Genomic DNA, 23,875 nt, shown 5'->3' on the forward strand with positions numbered 1-23,875 from the left:
TACAATGCAAAATGTATGTTATAACAAAAATAAATAGATAATAAAATTTATATATAGACACCATTGAAATGTATATGTAAGTTGTCTTCATATGACATTTTATGCCCGACTATCAAAAAAGGTGTCATATGTTAGTAACAGCAAAGGGGAAAAAGAAAATGTAAGTCCACAAGAAACACTTTACGAGGTAGAGAGGTCAAAATGTCCTAAAAATTGGATGTAACATGCCACAGAAAACTAGTCTCGATTTTTCCCTACGAACAGTTATAAATAGGTTACAATATAATCTATATATAGTAAAACAAACGGATGTAATTCTAAAAACAAGAGTGCCTCACGTTCATTAATATTTGTGGCAAATTACATCAAAATCCCTACATGCATGTAGAAGAAATGCTCCGAACAAAGTCATTCTTGTAGTTGACCTTTGGCCTCTATGTGTGACCTTGACCTTAGACCTAGGGACCAGGTTCTTGAGCATGACACTCCGTCTTATGGTGATGAACATTTGTGCCAAGTAATATTATAATCCCTTTAAGGATTGTTGAGTTACAGACCGGACAATAAAAATGCCCTTTTGGCCTTTGACTTCCAAGTGTGACCTTGACCTTGCAGCTAAGGGCTCGGGTGTTGGCACAACACATTGACTCATCAAAGGAAATAATTGTGTGAAGTGATATTCAAATCCTGTTTTGCATGACAACGTTATTGACCGGACATTAAAAAAGTCCCATTGACCTTTGATCTCAAAGTGTGACCTTGACCTTTAAGCTAGGGTTATGGGTGTTACACATGACACGTCGTCTCATCATGGGGAATATTTATGCCAAGTAATATTAAAATCCTTTAATGGACGGCAGAGGTCTGGACTATTATCATTTGACCTCCAATTGTGTCCTTGACCTTTGAGCTAGGGGTCCAGGTTTTACACACGACACATTGCCTTATCATGGGGAACATTTATGCTAAGTAATATTAAATTCTCTTCACAGATTGCATAGTTTTTGACCGGACAGAAAAATAGCCGTATTAACTTTTGACCTCTAATTGTGACCTTGACCTTTGAGCCATGGGTCAGGGATTTATGCATGAAACGTCGTCCTATCATGTGGAACATGAATAACAGAGTTATGGACGGACATGAAACAGACGCTGTTGATGCTATGTAAATATTTACTGCCAAGTGTGATCTTGGCCTTTGAGCTAGGGGTCCGAAAATTGTACATGACACATCGCCTTATTATGAGGTACATTTGTGCCAAGTAATATTAATATCCCTTCATGGATGACAGAGTTATGGACCGGACAGGAAAAAGGCCCTTTTGACATTTGACCTCCATCTGTGACCTTGACCTTTAAGCTAGGCGACCAGGTTTTGGGCATGACACATTTTGTTATTATGGGGAACATTTGCGCCAAGTAATATTAAAATCCCTTCATGGGTGACACAGTTATGGACCGGACACGAAATTGCTGACGGACGGACGGAATGACGGACGGAAAAGCGCATTCCTATAGTCCCCGAAACTGGTTTTCAACCAGCAGGAGACTAATAATCAGATGAATAATTTATGAAAGTTTGAGAGACTTTCGTGAGTAAGTATTTTATGTTTGAAAGCTTAACTGAAACAGAAACTGTTGAATCATAGTTTGCCACACTCATTTAAAAACTTTGTGCTAAGAATTACTTTTTTATTTCTAATATCTCTGTCTTGGAGAATGTATGCAACTTTCATTTTAAACACATGCTGAAATAGCATATGGCCCAGTATTTATTTATAACATAAGGTTCGAATTTCATGTCAGCTGTCACAGATATTATTATGATGGTTACAAACCTGGTATATTTGTTTATACTCACTAGTCTTACTGGCAAATAACCGTCCAAAGACGGTTCCCAACGTTGACCCATTACAGGGTCTTATTTATAACACCATAACGTCTTGAAACGGCGTGAAATTGTCAAATTTCAAAATTACGATACGATGTTGTAAATTCATAAACCAACATAGTTCTGTCAAAACATATTTTGCTGTAATAAGTTTCTTCAGTTGACAATAAAATACACAATGATACGTGAAAAACGGACATGTCATCGACCTAAAATAAATAATGATATGTCATAAATAAAATAAATTACGATATGTCATGAAATAAATTACAATATAACAGATTAATCCTTCCAATTAATCTTGTTTATTCTGGCTAAATTCCAATTTAATTGTTTGTACGTAAGTTTGCACCGGTTGCCATAACGCTAAGTCCTTGCTATGATATGTATCGCGAGATTTCGTAGCAGACGATAATTTAAAAAGAAAAGTCACATGTTTGCCGTGCTTCCGATTTGCCATTCAGCACGAGGCCGTTTTAAGAACAACCCGCTCACCGCATCCCTTTTTTTACCATAATTTAAATACTATTTCGTTGTTTTATGATACTATAAATTTTCAATAAATAATTATAATGGAAAAAATATTAAAAGGTAGTTACACGTTATATGCTATACTTGCCTATTTTTGCAACAGTCTTGTTACTTTTTTGCTGCCGAGTTTTTTTTTTCTTTCAGAATGCTTTACTTTTTTATGGCATCAGATGTTAAGGCACATGAGTCAAGAAACGTTATAACCAGACAGAAAAGGCACAAAATGGTATTTTTGAAGTTCAACATCATAGTAACGTTCAGAAGCCGACGATTATATCATTCAGTCCTATTCGGGAGGATCACAGAATATAATGGAAAGTCAGTACGTACCTGTGACACTGTGCTGGATGTATATTCTGTAGTCGTTCAAAGAATCTGTTTATATGGACCGTTAACATTCATCAGTGTTAACTTTAACTTATGTTTAAACGTGCTTATTTGAAAAACCTGACTCTTTAAGACATTTTTGTCTAATTTATGATTATGATTACTTATACCATTTGTAAATTAGATGTACATGGTGACATTTATAAATGATGTGAAGTGCGTGCGTTAAGTAGATACAAATATTCCTGTTTGTCACTTTCAAAATACTTAGCGTGTTATCTTAAGCCGGTGCCATAACTTACAACTTTAAACTCTTAATATTTTCTTTTACTTTCTTCTCTTTTTGAGCTGTCTCCTATTTTTTCTTTTGTCATACTGGCGGAAAGTTCTTACGTCTGGGCGCGACTTGGGCATGCCATATACTGAGTTGTTAACTGTCAATTACTAAATCTTTATGCATACTCATGGGTTCCTGACCAGCCGCCGCCTTTCAACGTGGTTGGTGACACTCGTGGGTTCAAAATTCAATTTTTCTGGTTCATTTTTCGAGTATATAAGAGCTGGCTAGAGAGAGAAAAGGGCAAGGCGTTCTTATAATTGCTCAACTATTTACATAGGTTACATCTGTTGTTATTAGGTTTATTTTGCGCCAATGGTACTGGCTCGTATATGGTACACGGAAGTACCTGGTTATTGTATGGTACCAAATGGGTACCTTTTAAGTATCTGGTACATGGACGCACCTGGTTACTCTATGGTACCAAAGAGGTACCTGGTTTGTATATGGTACATGGAAGTTCCTGGTTCGTGTATGGTACCAAAGGGGTACTGGGTTCGTATATGGTACATGGAAGTACCATATGGTACTCGGAAGTACCTGGTTCGTGTATGGTACCAAAGGGGTACATGGTACATGGAAGTACCGGGTTCTTACATGGTACCAAAGGTGGAACCTGGTTCTACCTGGCTAACCGTACCGAGGGGTACAGGTTATGGCATGGCATAGTGTTTGTACAATATGTTAGCGCAACGAGGTTCAAATTATCTAAGGCATGCCCGGGTCGCGCCTTTTGTGAGGATTTTCAACTTCAATCGCCATTTAACGTTTGAAGTCCTAAGCCACTATGACCGTCTTTCAATCCACACTTACCCTAAATGATAATTAAAGTTGTGTTTATAATCGGAAGTGTTTTTATTTTCTTTTAAACATGAAAGCTTAGCTTATATGATGGTACCTCAACCCAGGAATTTAATCCTAGAATAAATCATATATAAAAGAAATTACGATATGTCATAAAATCTTACCAAGTGAATGTGATGGTGTAGCTTGTTGTTTTAATCGAAGGTTGTCCGTCTCATTACTCATATCGTCATATGGGGTGTTATTACGGCTACCTGTTGGGTATGTTATTTGATTTATTTCACTATGTACTAGGTGATATAAGGTAAAGATCGTTTTTAGAAAAAAAATACTAAAATATATTTCTAAGAATGTTATTTACCTTATATCGCCTATATAGTGAAATAAGTCGGTGTGGTAATTACGAAATACAAATGTAAATAATTGGCTGTAGTATTATCGAAAGCCGACAAGGATAAAAAATGAAACATAGTTATATCTGTAACTTGAAACTTTTTGAGTAGCAAAACGTACATGTGATATATTACATCTTTCACATCAGAAATGTTAAGAAAGTCTGCGACAGTCGTATCCTTGATTTTACATTTATACTCGATTCAATCTATTATAAACGTTAACGTTAGTCTATTTTCTAAAATAATATTGCATTGACTGTCGTGTATCAACATGTTTAAATTTGTGGTATTTCTTAACAGCCCAAGAATACCGTATTAACCAATCTGTTGGTACAATGTATCAGAGTATTCAAAATGGCCAACAGAACAACAAGTTAACAATTTATTCTATACATTTCCAGATATTTTATTTTTGTTTACGAAGGTGCTCTTCTAAAATAGGTGAACTAAGGTTTTCCTGTTTAATTTACATATACATATGCCGTCAGTCATTTTTTATAAGACAAAGTTTGTGTCCAGTAGAAAACATTATGAATAAATTTCCAATAAAATTGTATCGTTTTACATGACGAAAATGAGTTTTGAATTTGGGCCCCACGGTAAACTTAAGTTAAGTGCAAATTCTCGCAGGAGCTCATCTTTAAGTATGCCTGTCTTTTGAATCTAGAAATGAGGTATTTGTTTCAATTTGATGTGTGCAGGCTTTAAGACATTCTAGACCTTATTAGTTGAGGAGAACAGGTTATTACCGGAAAAGAATCTATAAAAGTGACAGTCATTACATAGCTGAATTTTAATTTAAATACGGCATGAAACATTTCATTGAATAGTCTTAACTTGAAGACTTCCTTACAAAACATGTAGCATGAAAGCTTTGGAATTATTTAAAGCGTAACGAAATAAATATCACACACTTTATTTGTACCGTTCTTGATTGATATTTTGTATGAGGACTGAAATACTAAAGTGTCGAAGTGTGAAACTTCTCACCAACTCTGTGAATGGTTTTGTAAAATTTTGTATTGAATTCATCTGTACGAGCGGCTTGAGCTGCGGTAGCTGCCGCATCATTCCCTTGCTTAGTCCCACTTTCCTTACCCTTAGCGTTTTCGTTTCCCACGAACAAATTAATGGAAGTTAAATCGTTGTGAAACTCTTTGATCTGATATGGAAACTCTCTTGAAGAAAATGAGAATAAAAGACTTAGGTGAGCAAGATGACGCATTATAAATCAAATAAGTAAAGAATATATAAAATTAAAATAGTTGTTGTAAACTATATACGATATTTTAGAAATGTAATAGAATCGGCAATATGAGCCGCGCGGTGAGAAAACCAACATAGTGCGTTTGCGGCCAGCATTGATTCAGACTAATCTGGGCATCTGCGAAGTCTGGTTAGTATCCATGCTGATGCGCAGACTGGTCTAGATCCATGCTGGTCGCAAATGCACTATGTTGGTTTACTCATGGCGCGATTCATATACTGATCATGTATCAAATATCAAAGAAAATATGCGTAAAACTGCTTTATACGATCAAATACATAGTTGCAGTTTTTATTTTCATCTAATGTTCATATTCTAACACGAAACAGATAAAACACCTAAACGTTGTGAATTTAAAAACCCTGGTGAAAATTAAATAAAACGGTATCATCTTATTACAAAACACTACATTCACAAATCTTAGTCTCATGTGCGAAAGCAATTTTATCGGAGATATCGCATAATACCAATATCACATAGATGTGCTCTTCTTATGTGGTATGAACAAACATGATAAGGGAATGTTTACGATTATCAACATTTGTGAAAACTGTTGAAACATATCGGACAAAACAACAAATAAATTCAACATTCGTATTCTATTAAGGTATTAGACCTATAATATAGTGTGCCTCCTTTTGAAGAGTAGTCAATTCCTACCATAAAGATAATATACTTTTAAGTGGGCATAGGTTCGAGGTCCTACTGGCGACCAAATATTTTTTTCTTCATATTCCCTTTTCCTAGTAAATTTTTACTTTTTATCAAGACATGCTCTTAATTTATTGTACAAAAGTGGAACTTTTTCATAAATAGGCAATTTCTTGCTGCTCAAAGCGAGTTTACGTCTGAAACAGAAGGGGAAACAGAGTTAAACATCTTTTAGAATACTGAGGTACATGCGGTAAAAGTTATCTATTTCGCCTTGACTCTTTAGATAACATATTGTGGAAAAAAATGTAGGTAGGCTTTAATTCTGCTCCGATGTTATTTTAGAATGAAGGTAAGTCCCAGAGGATTCGACCTTAATTTTTAAATACTGGAGTTAGAATTCTGCCTCATTAAATTATTTTATTTGAGGAACCCTAGACAAAAGAAATGATATTGACAATTTCATTTTTGTATTTTATAATTGTTTACCAATACTTTAACATTTCTGTCATAAAAACAAAAAAAAAACCTATTGGCTTAATTAATTTTCTGCAAACGTTTTGGACAGTGGCCATCACTTTGAATTTTGTTATGTAGTTATTTATACAATTCTTCCACTAGAAGACAAAATAAATAGCATACGCGATTAAAACAAATTATGCTTGAAGAACAAATCTCAACGTATTTCAAACAGACCGAACACAAGTTGTGAACTATACAATAATTTCATGCCATGCGCTCAACATAAGGACACTTGTGATGTTTACACAATATTGAAACCACGTCAGTGATAACGTAACTATCGACAAAATACGTGCCTAGTTTTCAAACGGGAATTTCAGTAACTGGACAAGAATAACATGCACATTAGGTACTTCTATTAATATTTGTTTTTAAATTTTGTCTTAAATCTTTGAGATTTTGTAAAAGAGTGGTTTATAATCTAGATTATCAACCGTTGTTTCAATGATTTAGTAAAGTTTGCTTCGATAAAGATTGGTTAGAACGCATAATCCAAATAAATTCCGAAAGTCATTTAATGAGAAATGTTGCTTTCTTATCCCAAGGAGATCGGCTGAAATTACAATGAAGGCGGCGTTCATTGTCACAAAATTCATCACATCAGCTTAAAATCTCAACTGAATTCGTATTTCAGAAACGAACCAAACATTGCCGCGGGTAATCTAAACGACGTCCGTCCATGACCTGATAAAAATCTGAAAACAACCCTCAGATATTGCATTTAAAGTTTTCAAAAAGATAAATTTCGAGCTAGCATACACTGAAATTAAATGATATATAGAAGTTCAACGAAATAAAATTTGAAATTCGATCGCATTGAAATTAGATGACTGTTTAGGTAACCTGAGCATAAAATGCTCAATGATAAGCTTTTGTGGTCAGTGATTGTCCGGCGTCCATCGTCGTCCGTCGTCCATTAATACCTTGCAGCCGTAACAAAAAAAAAAGTCGAATTTTGATGAAACTTAAAAAAATGTTCATTCTTCATTAAAAATTAGTCAAAGAGGTCAAGAATTGAAATTCTTTTAAAATCTTCTTGTCCAAAACCACAGTAACTAGGGCTTTGATATTTAGTATGTGGCATCACCTTATGGTCGAATGTGGCCCCAGCTTGTGTATAGGGTGTCATATGGTTAACATAGATTGATATAGGGGAAAATCATTTTGATGTTTGGTATATAGCATTTATAGTGGCCATCTTCTGAGATTGTTCAAATTATTTCCCTAGGGTCAAATATGGCCCCGCAAAGGGGTCAAAAGGTTAATTTAGACTTATATAGGGAAAACCTTAAAAAAATATTCTTGTCCGAATCCTCAGGCTCTGGAGCTTTTATATTAGGCATGCAGCATCCTTAAATAATCCTCTACCAAGTTTGTTAAAATTATCCCCCGTGGGTCATATAGCTCCGCCCCCGGAGTTACATAGATAAGGCCTTATATAAGAATTTGGATGTCATGATATGTACCGTTTCGCATACCAGTCTTAAAACTGACTTTCAGTGACCATGAATGTAACCTTCTGACCTACTTTCTTTTTTTTAAGGCACGGGCTTGAAAACAGGATGTCATGTGCAATTTCGAACGACGATCTGATAACTGATTTCCTATGACCTTGAATGTGAATGTACTGACCCACACTCTCGTCTTTAAGACACAGCCTTGAGATTTAGAAGACATGTACAGTTTTGCACACCGATCTGAAAACTGATTTTCAGTGACTTCGATATGACCTACTGACCCACTTCCTTGATGTTTTTTTAAGACACAGCTTTGAAATTTGGACGATATGTACACTTTAGCACAAAGGTCTTTAAAACTGACTTTCAGTGACCATGAACGTGACCTTCTGACTTACTTTCACGTTTCTTAAGATACAGCCTAACAATTTGGAAGTAATCTACAGTTTTGCATACCAGTCTTAAAACTGACATTTTAGTGACCATGAATGTGACCTACTGACATACTTTCTACTATTTTAGCATCAATTGCCTTTTTAAACATGTTCCTGATACATGTAACATGCTGGTGACCGATTCAGGGTCATCACGACCCTCTTGTTTGTTTTAAGTTACGATTTCGATCTCTAGCTTCTGTAAAATTCAAATGACAATTGGATATTCATCAGTTTGAAAATTGCTTCAGTTGCTTCAATGTTAATATTGCAGAAATAGAGTACTAGAAACCAATTTACATGTACATAATATCTGGGTCTTTTTTGTAACACGCAATAAGAAGCAATACTAAAATATTTCAAGTGTTGTATCAATAGAAATAGTAAACGATAGTGTATCTACGCTTTTGTTTAATATTCCAGTTTTCAAACATTTTGTTCCAGTTGATGCCTGCTTTTATATTCTCAATGGACAAACACTTAAAATAGTGACCTCAACATGGTCTATAAAACGGAAACACAAGTATCGTGTTGATGCTTAAGCATTACGCATCCTATATTGGTTCGGTAAGAAAAGTAGACGTATATGCAGCCAATGTTGCTTTTTGCAGTTTTCATTTTTCAGTTTCTTGCAAGTGATTTTAGTGTTTGGGCTCGATTAGTCTGTCAGATAGTACGTTTTATTCAGGACATTTACCGCCTGAGTCTTTTCCAGTTTTGTATGATTATGCTCCTACTACACTTTGACAGTGAAATAAAATTGTCGCTGGTATGTATATATACTAACTTTATTTTATTGCGAAATAATATGAATTATAAATCATTTAAAATATACTTCAATAACATATTGATGCATAAAAATAGTTTAAACATAGATACTATTGATTTTTATGGATTACTTCATCGTGACGCAATGTACCTGACCTTGTTTTATAAATGAGATAGACGTAGATAATTTACTCATGAATACCATACTTATAAGTTATTAGCTTTGTTTCTGGAAATATGCACGAGTTCCGCAACAGAAAAACTATTGCGCGACTTTTTCGGTAAAGAACGAGTGCATATATCCCGATGCCAAATATAATAACCATTATTTTGCATACGTGTCATCATGGATAAATATAAGGTAAACATTATAAGTAAGAGTGACAATACTTAAGTTAATAAAAAATAATGCAACGACAGACATTAATGCCTTCAAGCACCTGATATAAAATTCAGGTATCAGCTGTGTATGGTCATGATCAACCTCCCTATGAAGTTTTAAGTTCAAAACAGTTAAAATGTTCCGGGACACTCTGACCTTTGATCTTTGGAACAGATTAATACATGTCATCTGCTAGTCATGACCAACCTCCCTATTAAGTTTCGTGATCTTAGTTCCAAGAGTTCTGAAGTTATTGTCCGAAAACAGTTTAAATGTTCCGGGTCACTGTAACCTTGACCTTCAACCTACTGACCGCCAAATCATTAAGTGTCATGTGCTGGTCATTACCAACCACTCAATTATCTTTCCTGATCCTAGGCCCAAGCGTTCTCAAGTTATCATCAGCATACTGTTTAACTGTTTCGTGTTATTGTGATCTTGACCTTTGACCTACTAGCCTCAAAGTCGCACTTGACCTGTATTGAATCATGTTACACCTGTGTACAAAAAATTATCGTCCTAGACCCAAGCGTGTTGAAGTTACCATCCGGAACCGTTTAAATGTTCCGAGTCACTGTAAGCTTGACCTTTGACCTACTGACCTCAAAGTCAAACTTGTATTTCATGATGTTATACATGTGTACCAAAAGTTATGACCCTAGGCCTAAGTGTTCTCAAGTTATCATCCAGAAACCATTTAACTGTTCAGAGTCACTGTGACTTTGACCTTTGACCTACCGACCTCAAAGTCGAACTTGACCTTTTTGTTATTTTGTTACACCTGTGTACCAAAAATCCTTTAAATCGGTCAAGCCTTCCATAAGTTATCATCCGGAAACTCTTTAACTGTTTAGGGTCACTGTGACCTTGACCTTTGACGTACAAACCTCAAATTCGAACTTGACCTGTATTTTCTGATGTTACTAAAATATTTTAAATCTGTCAACCCTTTCAAGAGTTATCATCCGAAAACCATGAATACCAACGGACGGACCGACCGACCAACCTCATTTCTATATACCCCCCTTCACCCACCCCCCCCCCCCCCCCACATCCTCACAAACTTCGTTTTGTTGGGGTATAAAATGCCTCTAATGAAGGAAATATTTGTTTATGATATTTTCAGATAAGAAAGTAAACGTTCAGAAGTAATTTTACAAATAGTGTAATGGATAAAAAGAATGATGGTTATGAAATTAGTTATGTTTCAACTTGTCTGTTCGTGACTTACGTAGGTAAATTATACAAATTTTGTTTTATTGCAGTCATACGTACCAAGTACTAATAAGTCGGAATCTACAATGTGCGCACTTTCTGATGTTTTTGCATTTATGTGACCGTCATTAATAAGTGACTAAAATAGCAATAAATACTAAGATTAAGGAATTTTTAAAAGAACAATGACAAGTAATTCCATTTCACAGATATATTACACTAAAAAAAAATCATCCATTTCAGAAAGACATAGGGAATAAGTTGTAGTTTCACTTATGCTAAACGTAAACTTGGCAAGTTTTGTAAACGCAGCTTTCGCGATAAAAAAATCTAAAGCGTTGTATAAAAAATTAGGATGATTATCTTTGATTTTGAAATATATTTAATGTTGATACTCAGCAGGAAGTAGTGTAGAGATAATACACTTTTTGTATTAACGTCTGCAGAAGCCCGTGGGATGTCTCGGCCACAAACATACCCAAAGGGCTTCTGCAGACGTTAATACACGAAACAAGCGTGTATTACCGCTATTCTTGCATAAAAACATTACGCGACGACTAAATGTATTGTTTTTATATATGATGATTTAACTGTTGCGGTATATTTTTAATTACCTTTCCGTTGTTCTTCGAAACTATAAACATGTTTTAAATATCTGTATCCAGAGCCTAGAAATAAACAACACTATCAAAATCACATCCTGAAGTTTTTTAAACGATTTTTTTTATCTCTCATTATTACAAACACGAACTTACCAATAATTGTTCATCATTTAACTTCACAATATGGTGAACAGGTGAATAGGAGCACATATTTAAGAATAATAACTTTGCATTCGAGTTATATTGAGTACGGACACATTTGAAATACGGATGAATGCGAACGTCAAGCTTTCAATCTGTGTATATAAATTTTTCAAGAAATTAGTTAAAATCATACCGACTGATACTTACCAAAATCATAAATATAATTCCTAAAATCAAACAATCGCACAAGTTGCACACGATTCTTAAACATTCACAGTTACCCACAAAAACTGAAACGAGTTCGAAAATGGGAGTAAACAAGAGAAGAAGCGAGTACAAACATTGTTGGGAGCAGTGCATTTAGCGTTGGTAACTGATACCAAAACTTGTATGGTTTAGAATTTTCACTGTTTGCTTTTTGATCTACATTCCAAATGTTATTTACTTCACAACAGCGGGTGTAAAGTGCTGTGTGGCGGCCGTAAAAGATCGCCCCGACTTCAGTTCAGTGTTGTTATATTTTCTGGTCCTTCGGGATCATTGATTTCAACTCATTTAGATTTGAAGATTGATTACTGCTCAAGCCGGTGCTAGGGGGGCGTGAGCAGTTTTGCATTTTCCATTACTGCTCATGAACAGACTCATTAAAACCGAGTTGGTAATTTTCACTGTTTGCTTTGTGCTCGGTACTTTTGAGGGATCTACTTTCCAGATTTTATTAGATTGAATCTTTTATGTTACAAAAAAAAAAGATGTTATTATGGAAAAAAACAAGACGAAGATACCAGATGTCAATCTGAGGAGATATATATGTACGACCATGGGGAAGCATTTTAAAAATAAAAATCACGTATAAACAGCACTTAAATTTCCTTGTTTGCACTTGATGTTTCTCCCGTTAATACATGGGCGGATCCAGTGAAAAAAGTAGTTTTTTATGCAAGAATAAGTATTTTATCCCTATCGTAAATAGTATGTGTTTACATGATGTAGATGTATTGTATTCACGCTGAGATACTATTTATGGATTTCTGAGGGTATAAAAACAACCATAGTTGACACCAGAACATGTTTTCTTCATAAATACTGTTTAGCATTTTGTATATATTTTAGTTATGTATAATCTCCGCGAAATATCCGTCTTGTTTCGTTTACTATCTGTAGTGGCTGATATATTGGTTTAATATGAATTTCTTAGAGCAAAAGCATTTAAATATAAACCATAGGCGTGTTTATATATCTTGGAATAATATTTAAAATATACATTTGGTAGAGATGTAACCTACCCAAGTAAATCTAAGGGGAACAACTCTGAACTGACCAATAATCTGAAGCTAACATTAACAGTGGACAAAAGTGAAAGAAAAATCAGATAAGTCCTTTTTCCAACAACTGACCAGGTAGACAAAATATCACTTACATTGACTTTGTTTAAATCTCATTGCATTCAATATACAATACGCACAGTTTCTCATGGCTTACACTGACAATTATTTTGTAAGTTGTAGTGAGGCCATGATAGAAAGTTTAGCAATACATGAAAAAAAAGTAAAATAATGCATGAATTACTTTAAAGAGAATTTTAGAAATTAGGAAACGTTATTAGGTTCTTATATTTTAATCAAAGTTTTTTTATTGTTCTCAATGGTGATACACTGGTTTACACAAAATTGATATATTATTGTAAAATTCATATAGGAAACAATGAGAAATAACCAAAAAAAAATTTAATTGGTATCACATTTGTTGTAGCAAAGTAGCTTTATCACTTCAATGAATCATCTTGAAAGTGTTTCATATGATTTAGTCATTTAGAAGAGTTTGTCTTACTGTTCAGGAGCACTTTGTTTCAAACAATGTAACACAGAAATTCATTGTCATCGAATATAATTAAATTTCTTTAATGTGGTGGTTGTAATTACAACATTTGAAGGTAGCTTGTAGGTATAGACTCTATGTAATGTATTTTAAGCAATTCAACCTTCTCTGGACTATTACGATCCTTGCTTTCCTTGAAAAAGAATAAATGCTGAAAAAGCATAATGGAGTTCACGTTATTTGGTAATTTTCGATTCAGGTCAACTACCTTAAACAAGCTATAGAGTGTTTTATTTAATGTTATTAACAAAGAAAGCGGGTAACTTCAGAAATCAACATTAATTTACAACTTAAACTGTTTACACAACTTGACATAAAAAGGTTTTTGTTGGGTCCTCTCATTTACAATTATATCACTACAGCAATTATCACCTAAACTGAGTTTATGAGTGGAAAATATTGTAAAATGGTGTAAGGGTTTGTTTACATTACAAACTCTTTAACAGCTTCTTTTAGGTAAGTTTTTGGTATGGTTTTGGCAAGGTTATGATAAGGAGCATGTCATTCTCTTTCACTCAGAATGTTTTCAAGCGTTTTAGACTCTTGGCTAGTCTTGAAATTTGACTTTATTAAAAGACAAAAGTGTTGAAAGTAGACTAAACTTACACTATACTCGATTGAATTTATTTACATGTAGCTGTGGAAACTTTTGATATATACTATAATTGGGGAAATTCTAAAATTATTGAAAACGGTCAATACAAGAGTTGTCCATTCTGCTCGAGATATTTTGAAAAAAGTCGTTTTTTAAACTTCAAATAATTCTATTTTTACATTGAGAAGAGGAAAACCATATCTATATTTAGAAAATTGGAACATTTAGCTATCCTTATACTCTAAAAAATATGTAAAGATATATTTGCATTTTTAGGTACCATCTCTACATTTGGCTCTAAAGGAATTCGGTTCTAGCTTTAGTTTGCTGATTATTTGCACTGATTTCTTATTTCAGGATGCAAGTTGTTCCATAAATTTACAGCTGACAGGTTAGAGGAAACTGCAACAACCTTTGCCAATGATGGTACACTTTTCCAAGTTTTTTAATAAGAATGGTTAATGTTGAGCACCAAATATACACCATAATTATAAACAATGCATTTTCTATAATTGCCCTTGTTGAGTTGAATGAAAAAGCACAACATTGTATATTTAATCTAGTACCCGACTTGTAAAATGACGGGACGGGTAAACAGTTCTAAATTTTATCAAAGAATTTATCTAAGAAAGTGGTGTGTGTGTGTGTGTGTGTGGGGGGGGGGGGGTTAACGTCTTTTTTCAACAATTGTCCTGTAAACGACGGTTAAGAAAGTGGAAACTACGGTAAAAATGTGATATAGATTTCTATAATTTTATGATAAGATATAACAGTTAAAAAATGTGTGTTTTTCTTTTGACATGCAAACATTACCTCAATATTTGAATATAATATATACTCCCATGCTTGCCCTGAGTAACTCGATTTACATATTTATTGACATAGCAACGAAACGTGCAACTTTTCATATTGACATATATTTTTGTACCAAGTGTCATGGATAAAACTGTTGTAAAAGCTTTTGCGAGATCCCAATTTTTGTCACATTTTGGAATATTTGTTGCCATTTTAAACATCTGTTATAATAGTACTTAACGTAAAGCCATACTTCTTCTGCTTTATGTCACCTTTCTGATAAATTAAATTTCTTGAAAAGTATCATTCAGTTTTTAAGTTTTTGTGTGATTGATGGGCAGACAGGGGATTACCATGACTCCGACGACTTAATCAAGAAGTGACTAAGAATGACTCAATTTTAACTTATAAATATGAAAAGTGTTATATGCTTCCGCTACTGGCATCGAAGTGTCACGGCAAGTATACACTAGTAGAATGGTAAATCATAAAACGTTTCGTGAAAAGAGGTTATAATCCAATTTTCTGATACATGCTGCATTTTAGAGTTCAGCATGAAGTGTAGGTTCTAGTGTTTACCAACACAAGTGGGTATTTTGTCACAGAACATTTTGTGTGGTGTCCTTATTATGTTTATTTATATATACCGTCCAAAGGCTTGTTGGTTTGTTTCAGTTTGTCTGTACATGTTTAAAATAGCTTATATATTGCTGTTTGTTGTAATTTGTAATAAAAATATTGAATAAAATTACTTGTTAAGGTAATAGACTGGTCTCGGGTCATTCTTTTGCTATGAATAACTTTTTTGAAACCACTTTTTTTTCAAGAGTCTAACTTATTTAAAGTTAACTGATGCTTAAAAATATGGCTTATATGATTTATTTGTTTGCAGATGTCATTTGAAGTGACACACTATAAAATGCTTTGGATGTTTCGACACTTTTGATTAGGGGTATTGGGTTATAAAATGGTATATATTTTGCAATGTACATTAATCCAAATGAAATAAACTACCATAATCTTTGAAAATATCAATACAGATTTAAAGGCACTTGCTACAGTTTTCCCGGACGGGTCGATATTTACCCCAACACCGTGCCAATTTGGTTTCGATTTAGCTCACTGCAGACTTGGTGCGGTTTTCTGCGCATGCATGTCCGTAAGTGATTATTTAATGTCACGAACGGAAAAAAATCGCAAATTATTGTATGTTCGCATGCATTTACTGTACAAAGTGTATAATATACTGACTAAATGTACAATTTAGTTCAAATTGCTTCAGTCCGACACATACTGGAGTTTGTTATTTATACCAGCGCTTTAACTCTGATTTGCGTCGCAGCTGTTTCTAATCCCGTACTGTACCCGTACCGTACATTCGTAAACTATAGGTTTTGACACAAAAGGAGGGGCGGAAACTGTCATCGTTCTATGTCATCAAAATGCTTCTTAAACACCTTAAACTCCGCTTATTAAGAACTCTGCCGTTTGATAATTATATATATGTATATATATTGTATTTCTAAGTCATTTGCTAAAACACTGAATGAGTATTTCGTACCAACCTGCGTTGTAGAAATGCCCGCCAAACCCCACCTCGTTGTAATCTGATTGAAGCGAAATCTAATATGGTGACCTATCAATTTTCTTTTTTTGTTTTCGATTAAGTAAACATAACCAAAGGCATGTGTAGAGTTTGATTAAATTCTTTTATGTGAAACTCGATAAAATAGCAGAAGTACCAACTTAAACTTGACGAAAATATGTAAAAATAGCCATTGGGTCTGCTAAACAAGTAGTCCTTTCTTTACAAAATCATGTTTTATTGATTTCTCTGAGCATGTTTCAAATAGATATATTGTTTTCCGTTATAAAACTGCTAAGATAATCAAATTTATGCTGATCATTGTACTTTACTGAGATATATTATAGGATTGCAGAAATTTTGAAAAATGTTTAAAATAGCACCATATCTAGGGGCAAATTAAATGAAACAAAGCTGATGACCTAGTATTTTTATTTCATATTTCAATACATCATAACATGATATTTTGATACAAAACGTTTCATCAAAATCTATTAGTGAGAAAAAAATTACGGAACTGTAGCGAGTGTCCTTTAGATAAGTTAATCTGATGTGAAAATAGTTAGATTTTTGTATTTTATTACATGCTGAACATGTGACCAGAGCTTAAAACAAAAATCTATAAACACATAGAGTTTTTGAGAATATATTACTAAAAACTTTTTTTTGAGTTCATGAACAGAATTTCTTGATAATTGGACATGTGATTAAACAACCAATGTTGATACCAATAATGTTAGAAAAATATAGGTCTATGAGTTAAAAAAGGGATATTTTAATTTCAAACCTTGTCAATAACAACATTTTTTTCAAGAAAAATAACCAAATCCCTAATTTGTATAGATTCATTTCATACATATAGATACACATTTAATTTAATTAAACATAGTTAATAAGTATAAAATGGAATGCTGAATGGTAAAGGTCTAAGTCGTTAATTTTCTTTTTAAATACAGAATTTAACATGAAATACAATTTCCCAACCCAGTTTTTAAACATTGACATTTTATGTAAAATACTGCTACCAAATTGTTTGTCAATGTTTTTCAAATAGCTTTACAAAGAGTTATCCTATGTTGAAAACAATCAAAAATAGCTTTACAAAGAGTTATCCTATGTTGAGAACAATCAAAACATGCAATAATTTGGTTAGACATACAGATATCAGTGCAAAATTCAAAGGTCAAAGGACAAATTTTCCTTTAAGATGTACACGTTTTCATCACTTTTGAAGCATCTTTTTTTTTTTTCATTTGTCACCATATTCTCTAAAAATTGTTATGGTATGATAGAGGATGATAGAGGAAACCTGTGGCAGTTTAAATTTTAGTAAAAAAATAAAAACCAATAACAAATAGAGGGGGTCAAAAGTCAAATACTTCACTAAAAAGTTATAATTTTCAAGCCCTTATGTAATTGATCACCATAATTCAATAAAAGAATATAAAAATACAAGAGGCAACAAGATGACAGCGCAGCCTAGATATACAACAAATAAGGCCGGAATGCATGACTCAAAGGTCAAGGTTACACATGTATGTTACAGGTCAAATATATAAATACAAATAACAATTTTACCATCTTTTTGAAATTGTCTTTTTCATGCAAAACTGTATTCTCAAATTACAATGTAAAATGATCTCATTTATGATGAATATCACCCTATCCTAATAAGTACGTGTTTCTAATAGATTTACAAGGAACTATGTCTTCTTCCAGTAACCTAATTATTCTCGTGAACCCATTATCTTTCTATTGCATGTAAAAGCTTTGACCTCCTTGCGCCCAGGGCTTCTTTCCACACTAGGGACATCATATGTGCAATGTTGATAGAGGATAACTAGACATTGCTACAGACTATAAATCGAAGAACAAGGCCTTTAAACTTCTCTCCTTTCTAAGTCTATGTTAAACTTGAGGCCCCCAGGCGGGGCTAATTTTCACCCAAGGGCCATAATTTGAACACTTTTGATAGAGAACCACTAGACAATGCTACATGCAAAATATCAAGGACCTAGGTCTTGTTATTTTAGACAAGATTTTTAAAGCTTTTTCCTCTATAAGACTATGTAAAATTGTGACCCCTGGTGCGGGCCCGATTTTCTCCCGTGGTGCATAATTTGGACAATCTTAGTAGAGGACTACTTGACACTGCTACATACTAAATATCAAAGACCAAGGCCTTGTGGTTTCAGACAAGAAGATTTTTGAAGTTTTCACTCTATTTTTAGCTCCTGTGACTTAGGTATGCAATGGACCTTGACAATTTGAACAACTTGGAAAGAAGACCACCCAAGAATCATTTCTGTGAAGTTTTGCGAAACGTTATCAGTGGTTTAGGAGATGTCGTCTAAGGAAATTGTTGATACACGCACGCACACATGCGCTGACGGACGACGAACATTGACTGACCACAAAAGCTCACTTTGAGTACATTGTTTCCTCGTTTATTTTTCTCTAGTATTTTAAGAATTTTATTTCTACTTTTCTCCTTCTTTTATAAAATATATTGCTGGAAAGCTTGTATACAAATTAAAGTAATCACATACTGACTGGACAATTTGAGAACATTTAGTTACTTTTAGTACTTTTCCATTTACCGTTTCTGAAAAGAGATTGGTAATCCCTTGTTTTCCACTTCTACGGAATACGTTTTCAGCATGTCTAAAAATCAATCCACTTCCGGCTAATCTTCTTGCCATATATTGTGTTAACACTTTCATGTCAATCATTCTTTGAAGTTAGGGCAAATTTCTCCGGACTCCGTGGATAATTAAGGCTGAGGATAGAATATGCAGCAGAAAATAGACGTTTTGCATGTGCATCTTTCCCAACATCTACAGTTGTATACAAAGCCTTCAATGCTTTCACATCCTCAGATGTGCTGTGTGGGTGATATTCTTGGCCAAGCAGCTGGCCAGCTAAATTTTCCTGCAAGTAGCTTTTCAGCTCTGGATTATTAATCATGGACAGTTTCCGTGTGTCCTCAAATCCAATGATTATATTTCGAAAATCTTCCATAATGATAACATTTTCCAGGTCATTTACAAGAACAAGGCTATCAAATGTTTTTATATTGTGACCAAGAACAATAACCTTTTGTTTTTTGTTTCAAAAATTCAAGTAAAAAAGTTAAAGCTCTTGATACAGAAACAAAATTGTTGTCGAGAGCCCCATTTTTAAACAATTGTCTGTCTTTCACCGTTTTACCAGTTACCTTGAAAGCCTGGTTAGAAATAATGGAACGATGAAAGGTATCTGTACTGTTGTCTGTGGAATATACAATTACCTTATATAACATCGAGAATGCATTAACTAAGACAATTCAATGCCACCGACTTTATTGGAAGAAGCTCGTTCGATGATGCCATATACAGTCAAATCTGTCTATAAAGACCACCATTGGGAGAGCAAAATGTGGTCTTTATTGGGAGGTGGTCTTTATTCACAGGTTAAAATACACTGTAAAAGTTAAAATGGGAAGCAAAACATGTGGTCTTTAGAGACAAGTGGTATTTGTTCAGAGGTGGTCTTTAACACAGGTTTGACAGTATCAAATATCTAGATTGTAGGTTCCAAAGATTCTAATTAATTTATATAAAGAAAACTACTACCTCTACAGTGTTCACGAGCTTTGTCAATTATTTGACGTAGTGACTTAGCTTTCATGGTCATGGGACCCAGTTTTTAACTTGACCTAGATGTCATTGTATTAAATATTCTGACCAAGTTTGGTGAAGACTGGACCACAATGACTACCTTTAATGTTTTAACGAGCGTTTTTAGTAATTTGACCTAACGGCCTAGTTTTCAATGTCATTTGACCCAGTTTTAAACTTAACCTAGATATCATTGAGATAATTATTCTGACATCCAAGTCTTCATTTACACAGAAGAATCTATCTAATTTTACTTCAGATAACCTTTAAGTAATAAGAACATATCTAGATCAGTTGTTTCAAGGTCAAAGACAACCCTACAGATTCAATTGTCAGTCATAACTGGGTCATCTTCAGGGCATGGCTGATACATCGAAGCGGGAATAGCTTCCATATCAGCATTTTCTTTTAAATGAATGCCTGATTGGTAGGTTGGTCCCTATCGTACGTCAAAACATACTAGTGAATTTGTCCTGTAATAAAAGGTACAGAACATGTTTTAAAAGTAAAGTATACAATCACATAAAGGTTTTAGAACATACGATCCGTGAGTCAGGGTCATACTTTGTCAAAATATACCCATATCATTGATGTCCTAAAATATACACATTGTCAGTGAGAGTTAATTTGTTGCATTATAATGTTTAGTATATGGATGCATTATGTCAAAATGTTGTGCAACATTTTGTTTAGCATTCAACTGCCCACGAAGTTCATTTTTATGCATTGGCCCCTGTGTCCTTGACATTTGACCTGGTGACCCGAAATCAGAAGGGGTCGTATACTCGATAAGTACTATCAGTAAGTGAAGTTTGAAGGTCCTAGGTCAAGTGGTTCTCCATAAAAGTGCCTTCATGCAAAGTTAGCATTGGCCCCAATATCCGTGACGTTTGACCTGGTGACCGCAAAGTAAATAGGTGTCGTGTTCTCAATAAGTACTATCAGCATGTGAAGTTTGGAGGTCCTGTGTGCAGTGATAGTTGAGTAAAGTGCAAAAAGTTAACATTTTGACGAACGACATATTTGATATAAATAATGTATCTTTTATCTTTATTTGCTTCTTCAACCGTTTGACATCCACTGTACTTTGGTACCGTCTACGCTTTGTATGCTGATTGTCTTTCAATGCTGCAAGTGTTAAAGTGTATTGTCCTGGTGACACATTCAACTTCTTGCAGATCTGTAAATTGTAAGAATTCATAAACACACTTTGTCAAAGATACTATACTAAAGATACTGTTGCACATTTTATTACCTCTCATGAACAGACTCATTCAAACCGAGTCTGCTATTGTTCTTCTTGGTTGCATTCTTTGCTTCCAAAGGATCATTTTACAGATTTTATTAGATAGTAAAAATAATATATAGGAGAGATAAAGAAAAAATGAAAGAAGCATTTTTGATAATGAACCAAAACATACTAAAACTTCATTTCTTGAAAGGTATAATGCCTCTATACAAAACTGGTTTAAAAGCAATCGTTGAATAAAAAGATCGTTTTGCGAAAATAGTGTTACTTTTGAGCTCAAATTGTCTATAGCAAAAATCAAATAATGCTTCTCAACTGTAAACGAACTTACTAAACAATAGAGAATTTTAACCAACTGGTAAAAGCAGCAGGCAGAAATCCTTTTATCTTTTTCACACAAAATAATATTTTACTCAATTTAAATAGTAAATAAAAACATGAAATATTTGCATTTAATTTGCTGTTTGTTTTGTAAAATGTGCTCATAATGTCTATATACATGTGAAAGGGTATAGCCACCTTATAATTTCTGCCCCTTTAAATTATCTATGTGCACCACTACATGAACACAACAGTCTATGACCATACCATTAACTAAAATATAAATAAATTAGCCTACTATCAAATAATGGTTGGCTTAAACGCCTTTAACAAAGCTTGATCAACTTAAAATACATCATACATAGAATTTCATGTTCCTGTTTTTATTAGCTCACCTGAGCACAAAGTGATAAATGTGAGCTATTGTCCTTCGTCCGTCCGTGCATGTGTGTGTCAACAATTTCTATAAAGGACATGTCCCCCTAAACCACTGATTGGAGTTTTACAAAACTTCACAGGAATGATCCTTGGGTGGTCATCTTTCGAAATTGTTCAAATGGTTCCTGTTTTTTGCACAACTAGGACACAGCAGCTTAAAATAGATTTTTTAATTGAAAACTTTAAAGATCGTCTTGTCTGAAACTACAGGGTCTAGGCCTTTGATATTTGTTATGTAGCATGATCTAGTGACTTAGTGGTATTCTAGCAAGATTATTTAAATTATACCTCTGGGGTGAAAAGAAGCCCCTATCTTCATGAAACTTGGTTAGAATGTTTATCCTGATGATCCCTAGGTCAAGTCCTAAACTGGGTCATGTAGAGTCGAAACTGAATCCAAGGCTCAAATCAAAGGAAAATAATGTTAACAATTTACAAGGACACATTTATGCCATTATCTTCATAAAAACTTAGTCAGCATGTTCATCTAGATGATCCTTAGGTTAACTTTGAAACTGAGTCAAAAACTGAGTCACAGGCTTATATCGAAGGGAAAGCTTGTGAATATTCTAGAGGATATATTTATGCCCCTATCTTTATGGAACTTAGTCAGAATGTTTATGAATACTGAGGTGAGTAATCGACGACCACCATGTCCCTCTTGTATACAAGTTCTATCTTTATTTAAGTCATATAACTAATAAAACACTGTAATAGGTATTTTGGAAGACAGGGATAGAATTGCTTATACAGTCAATCACAAATATGAGATCATTTTTTACACTGTTGTGTTTTTCAATTTCAGTGCAATAATATTTTTGAGACTTTTTTGATGATCTTATTGTTTCAGGTTTGTGGTTGATCTTGGCTGGTATGAAAAACATATTAACCGTCTTAAAATCATACAAACAACAGCATCCAAATAAGACACTATTTTATTTTGCATTCATGAAAAACTTCGTATTGCCTTTCTTTTTCAACGCCGTGGAAGTGCCAACCCAATAACTGAGTTAGGCAGAGCCAGACAAGAACTTGTCCTTTGGGGCTCGTGTGCTGACCATTTTATCAAAAGACTCATTGGTTTGTGGACTCCCCATATCGGAGTACCTGACAGAATCTAAGCTCCTCTTGTAAACATTCATTCATCGTCTCTACTGCATACTCCTCTATAACCATTCAACTTCCTTTGTGCTCTCATTAAACACCCACTTACTCACTATTGGCATGTTCAGAGACAGAAATACTTTGTTTATCTGCTCCCATGTCAAGCCTGCATAAATAAGTGCTAAACACAGAACATATGATTGACATAGTGACAAATTACAAACATTCATATTAATGTAAACTAGAGCTGGCGGCTATATTTGCATTATGGGTGGACTGACACTTCAGTTAATTACTAAATGTGGGTGGCATAAAAAGGAAGAAATATATGATTTCTGTAGATTACTTAGAATTACGGAAGTATTTGAACAGTTACATGTACAAAATACATAATAAAATCTGCATACATAATGATGTACGCCTCCGATTCTAAGATTACGATCCGTAATCCTAACCACTGCCATAATTTATCATGTTTATAGCGTGGTAAAAGTACCATAACTTACAATATAAATGATCAATAT

General features: G+C 34.0%; 1 protein-coding gene across 1 annotated transcript in view; it reads left to right on the plus strand.

Annotated features, from left to right (window-relative positions):
* The first annotated feature begins 6,949 nt into the window (after positions 1–6,949).
* LOC128550967 (uncharacterized) overlaps positions 6,950–23,875 on the plus strand; it is a 31,107-nt gene continuing 14,181 nt past the window's right edge. Inside the window, exons 1-2 of the mRNA XM_053531172.1 lie at positions 6,950–7,074; positions 14,558–14,626. Coding sequence (XP_053387147.1) covers positions 14,621–14,626 — 6 coding nt within the window. The 5' untranslated portion in view covers positions 6,950–7,074; positions 14,558–14,620. The remainder of the gene's footprint in view (positions 7,075–14,557; positions 14,627–23,875) is intronic.

This window comes from Mercenaria mercenaria, chromosome 19 (genome assembly GCF_021730395.1).
Source record: "Mercenaria mercenaria strain notata chromosome 19, MADL_Memer_1, whole genome shotgun sequence".
NCBI lineage: Eukaryota > Metazoa > Mollusca > Bivalvia > Venerida > Veneridae > Mercenaria > Mercenaria mercenaria.